The 9614-nt window shown below is 39.9% G+C and overlaps 1 protein-coding gene across 1 annotated transcript; it reads right to left on the bottom strand.

The window, feature by feature from the left end:
• Positions 1–4794: 4794 nt before the first annotated feature.
• On the bottom strand, positions 4795–9106 carry LOC149844688 (uncharacterized). Its single transcript, XM_089995112.1, has 2 exons — positions 6052–9106; positions 4795–5756 (listed from the first exon to the last, which is right to left on the bottom strand). The coding sequence occupies exons 1-2, from the start codon at positions 8978–8980 to the stop codon at positions 5269–5271; spliced, it is 3417 nt and encodes a 1138-aa protein (XP_089851238.1). The 5' UTR covers positions 8981–9106; the 3' UTR covers positions 4795–5268.
• Positions 9107–9614: the final 508 nt, after the last annotated feature.

Raw genomic sequence — 9614 nt, 5'->3', positions numbered from 1 at the left:
ATATATAACGATTTGTATATGTGAAGGCTAGATGAGAAAATGATTTTCACTGATTGTACAAACACTGAGTTCACATACAATTCCTGATTTTCATACCCAATTTCCATGATTTTCACTGACTACGATTTATACATGTGAATGATACATATTACAAGGATTTAAGGATTTATACATGTGAAAGATACATTATTAAACAGAGTTATATTTTTAATACATGTGAAAGATACAATTCTATTTTTGTGGCTCACGATTCATGAAAATGGCTTCATCCAAAAACTCTTTCTTAATAAGACCATCTAGTGTATAAGCATATTCACCTTCTGTTTTATTAAACTCTTAACAATGTGAAAATTGGGTCATGCAAAGAGGTATGACAACTAAATTTATGGTAAGACTTAAACAGAATTCACACGTGATTCCTGTGTTCCATAACTCACTTTCTAATTGATCTGAGCTTGTCATGAAACAATACAATATAAGACACTACATTAAGTTTCACAAGAAATGCAAACATTCTCCCAACATTGATTACATACCAAAAGACTTGTAAAACTGAAGCTATCGTTCCAAAAAAATTGGTCAGAAGGATTGAAGGTTACAACATTGGACATTACGTCCATAGGGTATTGCTGCATGTTGGAAAAATATGTCCATAGGGTATTGCTGCATGTTAGAAAGTACACAAGTTAGATATTGCTTCACGTAATGCAATTTATATGGGAAGCAATATAATATCTTACATACCTATTCATGCAAAGGGCTTGGTTGCTTTTGCTTAGAGGTTGGTTGTTTCTTAGACCTTTTCTTGTCAACCAATTCTATAGCACCTTTTGTCCTCCGACGACTGCGATCAGAGGCAGATTTTTTTTTTATACCCTTCGCTTGGTGAATTTTTCCTTCATAATCTACAATGCTCACTCCTGACTTGTTGAAGATGATGTTTACGCTTCGGCGTAACTTCTCAAAAGTGTCAAGAGAAACATAATTTTTACCTTCATTTTTCGCTCCCATTTTCTCGGACTAGTCTTCATGAGCTGTAACGGACTGATGGTGAATTAACTACATGTTTTTAAGTAACTCCCTTGATGCTTTTCTCATGCATACATAGGCTTCTTCACTTTTCGATACCAAATCTACAATATACATAAATGACCTACACAGTTGTTGGTAATGGGAGGCTATGTGACACTTCTCATCAACATCAGATTGATTGATATTATCTGTATCCAGCAATTCAATCTTTGCTTGTCTCGTTCATCTTCACATTAAATATGACTCAGGTATTTATGGTATCTTCTCTTGATTAAGTGCCTTTAATGCATGACGACATAAAATACCTTTGAATTCATACTTTTTGCATATATATTCAACTGTTCTGTTGTCAACATTGTACGTGATATATACTTCTTGCTTTTTCTGATGCTCTTTGCCCTCTCATAAAATATGGTATTTATATATATTCTCAATTTTCATGCATCCTTCTATGCTGTAATTCATGACCTGTATAACCTTCTTCTTAATTTATTTAAATACAATTAGTGTATACAGATTTGCAGGTCGCATCAATATTTTCATGCCCAAAGTTACAGGGCATGTATTGAAGCATTTCACATTTTGTTCAAGCTCATTCTGTCTAAAACCGTCTACAAATAATTCATATTATTTCATGAAGTGAAACATTGTTAAACATGAATACAAGGTTTTCTTTAGTGTGGCATGCATAAATTCTGCTCTTTGTGTACTTATCATACCTGCACAAAAGTATTGTCTTCCATATGTCAATGCCCACTTCTCTTTTTCTGTATATAAATTTTGTAACCACAGATAGTCTTCAAGGTCATATATCTTAATCATTTCTTCCCAATCAGACATAAAAGTAACCTCATCTACGCTCTGAAGTACACACCTTGTAAACTTTTTGTCAAACCCTGTCTTCTGATTAAATATGTGTCCTATGTTCTTTGCTGCATTTTGAAAGATATGCCACAAACATAGGCGATGATGTGCATATGACCACACATGAGACACTGCAACCATAATTGTGTGATCACCATATATAAGTACAACTTCATGTTGCTTCTCATTCATTTCCTGTGTAAATACTCTGAACAACTACTCAAAGCTTTTCTTGGTCTTGTCGTACAAAAAAATGTTGCCTAATATACAACTCTGTGAGTGATGGTTCACTCTGACAAACTGTGCAGATGGCCACTGTTCAATATTAATTTTCACTGTCGTATAAAAAATAAGCACATCATTGAAGCATTCATAATCTACTCTTGACTTTGAATCTGCCCAAAACATATTCACAACATATACATCTTCATTCAGTTGCATTGCACTAAAGAAACTAGGGTCAATGCTTGATTTCTTCTGTAAGTAATCAACTAAAGAATATATTTCTCCATTCTTCATGTTATCTATCGTCTTCCTTCTCAAGTAGTTTCTTAGATCCATAGGTGCGAATGACACATTCTCGCGACCATCATTTATGTGCGCAAATAAATTGTATGTCTTCCTTAGTGCAATGACGGGGCTATCAGTTATTTCAGCAATTGCAACATGGGCTTCAGTTACTTTACGATATGACCTTAATATAGGAGTCATAAATGAAGCAGATAAATTATGGTTATGATCACTGATTAAAGTACGAACTACATATTTTCTATTCAAAAGTCTTCTTAACACCATTCTCGCTAGACATCCACATCTTGATTCTGGCATGCTCCTTATTGGATTTTCACTTGACTTCTTTCAGCCTTCCTTAAAACAAACATATGTCCTTCTCACCATGACACCCTGTGCATTTTTTGACCAAGAATACCTTCTAACATTGAAGCCAAATTTTAAGATATAATCATTGTAAAATTTATATGCAACATCCTCATTATTAAACTGCATTCCTTCTACGGGAACAGAGTCAGGTGTACTATCATGTACATTCCTAGTGCCTGCACCTTTATCAAGTGTATTGTCACGATCGTCTACCTCATTATCGAATTGCATTTTTGCTGGAACATTCAAGTCAAGAGTGAATCCAATGCCTGGACCCTTGTTATCATGTGCATCATTAGTGCACATGTTCACTTCTTCAGGTGCGTCATTAGTACAAATGTTCACTTCTTCATATCTTTCAAATGATTGAGATAGATCATCTTCATTATAACCAGATGATAATCTCACCACTGTTATAAGCAAGATATCACTTTGCGTTAGCAAGCACATACGTTTACTACGATTTATTCAAGTTGCATATAACAATGAATATCGATAAGGTTAAGCAAGTCAAAGAAACGATTGAATGAATCACAATATAAATGCAATTACGATTTGTTATTTGCTTATACTATGCATCAAGTTGTTACTTACCATGCCAACGATTTGTCGTATATGTGTGTTGATGACAACGATTTAATTATATCTACGATGTTGTGAAACGATTTCAATAGAAATCGGTAAATGAGCAACAATTATATACGAAAATCACCACCGCAAGCGCGTAACAATGTATTTCTGCACGCACACATTTTAAAAGTCTTTCTATAAATATCTTACAAATCGATACCAGAAAACACATAATATCTTACAAATCGATATACATATCGTATAATATATTACAAATCGATATGACAATTCAACATAATAGCTTACAAATCAATACTACAAAACACATAATATCTTACAAATTGATATACATATAACAAAATATATTACAAATCGATACAAAAATTCAGCATAATAGCTTATAAATTGATATTAACAAACAAAACAATATCTCACAAATCGGTAGTATGTTACTACAACCATGATTTGCGATACATTGTATATACTGAGTGAATGGAGGATACCGGATGGGGTAGAGACCCTTTCTCGCATCTGTAAACAAACATTCTTGTCAATAGGTCTCAGCATCTTACAAATATTGTTAAGTTTTCAACCATCGAAAGGACAAGATCCACCTGCAATAACAAAACAATGCTTTAATGGCACTCACAATGACATACGTTCTTCAACGATAGCATGATGACATGAAAATGTACTCACGATGCCTTAATGGCACTTGTTGGAATGTTTGTGCGTCATTGCTTTCTTCCATAATGCCTAACGACAACAAAAAAGAAGAGAAGACTGTAAAAAGAGATGGCTGACAAATGCCCTATGACGCCCAACAATGATCAAACTAGTCGATCACGAACCCGAGAATGTTTTGTAACACAAGGGAGAAACGAGAAGGTGACAATGTGTTATAACACAAGCTAAAAATCAAGACGGGAACCTTGACTCGAGACGACGGCAAAGGTTGCTACTCCGGTGGCAAAGTTTGCATCGTCAAAGGGAGCTTCTGTTACAGCAGAGCAAAAGTTTACTGCTTAAGACGAAAACGAAACGTTTGGACTTTGAAGAGATAACATCATCCTCGACTTTTTGGATGGAGGACATTTTGTCCTTTTCTCGAACCATCGTTTTATGGCGAGAATAGCAAAAAAGGGTACTTAAGTCTTTGCAACCGCACCGGACTCCAATGCAAAGTGATGCCAACACATGGGAATACGAGCCCCATGTGCTTATATACGTGGCGCTCATTGGGACCCCGAACACACACTGTGGCTAACGGCCATCTTCAGGGGGGAGAACACACACCACCCTCCCCTTTTAGAGAGTCACCCCACTGAACAGATTAAGTTTAGATTTTCCTTTCTCTTCTTTTTTCCAGAAAGTACGTTAGTCAGGCCATTGCAAGTATGCTTTGGCTCATTGCAAACACACACACTCACACACAGACCCCACTAAATACAACCAACTATAATTGAATTCTCTTTTCATGAAACACCACCATAAGAAAATCCTGAAAAATTCCTATCTTACACTTTTACATAACAAAGCCCAGCTGGATCTTAGCTCAGTGGGTATGGATTCATGACAACTGACCATCCTCATCACTCCCCCTTCTCTCACTAGCCATCCTGATGCATCACGTGCACTCATGTGGTGCAAAACCTTTCACCTTCCAACGTCCAATAATGCATCCATGACTGTCCCTATCCATCCTCTTCACGTGGATGTGGGAGTGTCGTCCCTCCAAACATGTCTGGTCCCCACCCCCCTCGACAAAGAGAAAAACCAAACACTTCCGTCCTTAACACAGCATAAAACACTACAGCATTGAAAAGAAGCTTTGCTTCTTCTATCAATTACTCTTGCTACTGTTTACTATTACTAGCTTTCCAATAGCCATGGTTCTCTCCGTCTCTCTTCTTCTTCTCCTCTTCAGTGAATGTTTATCTTGGTAGAAACAGAGGAAGAGTATGGCAGTGAGCAGTTTGAAGAGCCTGGAGGCAACTGAAGTCTAGAACTTGACAGAGTGGAAGAGTACTTTGGTGTAAGATTTTCAGATTGCTTGTACACATCAAGCTTATGTGCATCGCCTGGGAAGTCGTGGCGGATCTCCTTGAGGAGCGCTGCTACATCTTTCATGGTAGGCCGATCGTCGGTGTTGTTGCTAATGCACAACAGTGATATGCCCAGTGCTTGTAGCATCTCTTGGATCTGCGAATCCAGCCTGCCTTGGAGCTTAGGATCCAAGATCTCGACAGCATCGTGTTTGCTTCTCAGATGGTCCTTCACCCACTGAACCAAATGCAGGCCTTCCGGGAAGGTAGGATCCAGTGGGTGTTTGCCGGTCAGGACCTCCAGTAGGACTACTCCGAAGCTGTAGACATCACTCTTTTCTGTGATGCGTAACATGGATGCATACTCTGGCAGCGATGCGAACAGAACAGATCATTTAGAAAACTTGAATTTGCATCAACCAAAAAACTATGAAGTTAAACATGCTTGGGCAAGAGAGAGAGTGGAGCGTTATTGATTAATCACCTATAACAATTCTAAAAGGACAAATATGAATAAGCAACTAACACATCATACAATATTAGTTTCATCCAGATGAAAATTTTGAAATTGGCTTTGTAAGTTTGTATCAATAAATACACATGCATATATCTCTATGAGGACATCAATTATAACATAGAAAAATGAAGATATTCTTCTTACCAGGAGCGATGTACCCATATGAACCAGCAAGATGTGGAGATGACCTAGAGTAGCCCATATCATCATCATTCAGTAACTTAGCGAGCCCAAAATCAGCCAAGTAAGGCTCATATCTGGATCCCAACAAAATGTTGTTAGCCTTCACATCCCTATGAAGTATGGGTGGTATGCAGTCATGGTGCAAGTAGGCCAGCCCTTGTGCTGCCCCCAACAAGATGTTGTACCTCATCTCCCATTCTACCACCACACCTTTGGTATTCTCATCATGCAGTAGTGATCCCAAACTGCCATTGGGCATGTAGTCATACAACAGAAGCTTGGTACTTCTATTACTACAGTAGCCCAATAGACGCACTATGTTCTTGTGCCTTATAGAACCCAATGTGTTTGTCTCAGAGGCAAAGGCTAACTCACTGCATCTCTTGCTAGGCCATAGTCTCTTTACTGCTATGCTGTCACCACTACATATTGATGCTCTGTAAACCACACCAGAACACCCATTTCCAATGATATTTCCAGGTATGAGACTTCGCAGTATGTCATCAATCAGGATCTCCCGCTTCTGAAAGAGTGTCATGCTCCATGGAGGAGCGATCTCAGGGTCTCCAGTGTCATGGGGTGCTCTGGAACGTACTCGGATCAACATGTATAGTGCTAGCAGTAGTAAGATGGCCGTGGCACTGAGAAGGAGACTCATTGCCAATTTTAGTATACTGGATCTTGCTGATGAAGGGATGCGAGAACATGAGTCACCAGAGATGCACAATGCTGAATTTCCGGTGAGATCACTCAAGGGGAGCTTCTTGAAAAAGGGGGTGTCCGGTAAGGCTCCAGAAAAGTCGTTGAAGCTCACATTAAGTGTGACAAGATTTTGGAGTGTTGACAGCACAGAGAGATCTCCAGTGAGCATATTATAAGACAGATCCAAAGTTCCAAGCTTCACAAGGCCGGAGAATTCACGAGGAATTTGGCCTGTGAGGAAGTTCTTGCTTAGATTCAATAAGATCTCCAGAGAGGGGAGTGATCCTAGCTCAGGTGGAACCCCTCCACTGAATCTGTTGCTACTAAGATCCAATAGCTGCAATTTACTACACTGTCCGAGTTCTGTAGGGATTGTGCTAGAGAAGTTGTTGTATCCAAGCATGAGTTTGTTCAAAGAAGTGAGTGAACCAAGTGCTGGAGACAAATCTCCAGTGAGATAGTTCCCTGATATGTCGATAACTTGCAGACCAACCAATCGGCCAATACTTTGAGGTATGTTTCCACTGAGGCTGTTTGAATGAAGATCAAGGAATTGAAGGCTTCTACAAGAAGAGATTTCTAGAGGAATCGATCCAATTAATTGGTTCTGACCCAAATCAAGAAAATTCAAATTGGTCAAGTTTCCTATCTCGGCTGGGATTGATCCTGAGAGCTGGTTGATGCTTGCTCTGAATCGAACCAAGGAAGTACAGTTACCAATCTCTGCCGGGATAGGGCCGGAGAGATCATTGGACAGGAGAAGCAATTTTGTGAGGTTTTTCAATGCAAATATCCGTCTTGGAATGGATCCAACAAGACCATTCTGGGAGAGATCAAGTGCCTCCAGATTTTCACAATCAGCTAGTGTGGATGGAATGCTACCCTCAAGTTTGTTTTGCCACAAATAAAGCAAAGTTAGATTCTTCAGTGTTCCCAACTCTGGAGGTATCTGACCAGTAATCTGATTGTTATCAATCTCAACATGAGTCAGAGCAGTGCAATTGACAAGGTTTGAGGGGATAGAGCCAGAGATCTGATTGACACTCAAAAGGATCTCTTCAAGGCTACCCAATTTTCCAAAACTTTGAGGGATACTTCCTGTTAGAGAATTCATTGAGAAATCAACGACAACCAATGAAGAACAGTTGCCAATTTCGGGCGGGATGGTACCAACCAAGCTATTCTGCCACAGCAGAAGGTTTTGAAGGTTTGAGAGCCTGCCCAACTCTCTAGGAATTGAACCAGATAGTGAATTCTCATAGAGATATATGCTCTGCAGTTCACCACAGTCCCCTAACTCTTTGGGTATTGGACCTGACAACATGGCTGTGTAGATAGCAAGAGTTTGGAGATTCTTAAGCCGGCCTAGTGTTGTTGGGAGGGGACCAGTGATGCTGGTCTCAGCCAAGCCCAACATGGTAAGCTTGGTACAGTTGCCAATCTCAGCAGGAATGGGACTTTGCAGGTTTGCATTACCACCTGCTCTAAAAACCATCAAATTCTTCAAGTTTCCTATGCTTGAAGGCAGCACACCATTCAACTGGTTGTCATAGAGGATGAGCCATGAGAGGCTAGTTAGGTTACCGATATCAGTAGGGATGGGTCCTTCCAAGAAATTTGAATTCAAGTACAGTTTCTCTAGCCTAGTGAGCCTGCAAATCTCAGTTGGGATTGCACCATTGATCCCATTGTTGCTGAGGTCAAGGAAGATCAGCTGAGAGTAATCACCAAACTCTCTTGGGATTGAACCCGTGAGGTTGGTGCCTGACAGAACCAAGATTTGCAGAGATTTGAGGGCTGAGAAGCCAGAAGGCAGGGGACCATGAAGGGGGAGAAACATCAGACTCACCTTGACCACTTCTCCATTAGCATTGCAAAGGATGCCAGACCACTTGCAGGGGTTGCCATCAAGAAGATTCCAATCACTGAGGCCTTCAGTTGAACTAGTCAGACTGTTCTTCCATGCTAGGAGAGCTTGTCCCTCGGGGTTCACAGCCTGTATGACCATGAATTCTAATGAAAGAAGAAACAGGAAGAAGGATAAGAGTGGGAGGGGTGATGGGGTCCCATGTCTCTCTTCCATGGATTTACAGGCATTAGTTACCCGGTGAGGTTGAGAAGAGCAAAGCGGGGAAAGCCATGTTTTCTTTATACATATTAAACCCAGAATCTCCGGATCCAAGAACATCTAGCTCATCCCAGAGAGAGAGAGAGAGAGAGAGTAAACCAGATGATTGTATCTTTTCTATTGCTATTTGGAGGGAGCATGTGAGGTGGGACGTGTATGTGGGGGTTGATTTAAACAAGATGTCATGGTTGTGTCCTGTCCTATTTTCCTTTTTATTTTGTTTCGGATGAGAGAGAGAGAGAGATGGGTAGTTTAATTAAGACATAAGAAACAGAGAAAGGCATTATAAACAAGAGAGAGAGAGAGAGAGAGCATGTGAGCTGGGTGTGTTGTAGTTTAATTAAGACATAATAAACAGGAGGAAGGTGCGGTAATAGTGGGTCTTTCTTTCTCTTTTCTGCTCTGTTACTTTTGGTCTAGGTGGGGAGAGGAAGCATGTGAGCTGTGGTTGTTTAATTAACAAATAACCAAAGGAAGATGGGGGTGATGGTGTCCCTCATATATTTTATTTCTTTTACTTCAGTATTTTGTGAGACAGAGAGAGACTTAAGAGGGTAGAGAACGTGTCACATGGAGTGGAAAGAGAGAGCTGAAGGTTGATATTTTAACAGAATGTGGGCCAGAGAGAGAGAGAGAGAAGGGATGGAGACGAGTCTAGGAAAGGTGGTGGTATAGAGGGGAGGTGGGTGGAGGT

Source organism: Nuphar pumila, chromosome 2, assembly GCF_984573655.1.
Source record: "Nuphar pumila chromosome 2, dmNupPumi1.hap1.1, whole genome shotgun sequence".
In the NCBI taxonomy this organism is placed as follows: Eukaryota; Viridiplantae; Streptophyta; class Magnoliopsida; order Nymphaeales; family Nymphaeaceae; genus Nuphar; species Nuphar pumila.
This window is presented reverse-complemented; position numbering and strand designations above follow the sequence as displayed.

What these genes read in the sequence shown, in the direction of transcription:
- LOC149844688 (XM_089995112.1), bottom strand. Translation starts at nt 8,980, where the DNA reads ATGTTCTTGGATCCGGAGATTCTGGGTTTAATATGTATAAAGAAAACA. An exon ending in ATATGGGTACATCGCTCCTG is followed by an intron (nt 5,757 to 6,051) that starts GTAAGAAGAATA and finishes CATCGCTGCCAG; the next exon opens with AGTATGCATCCATGTTACGC.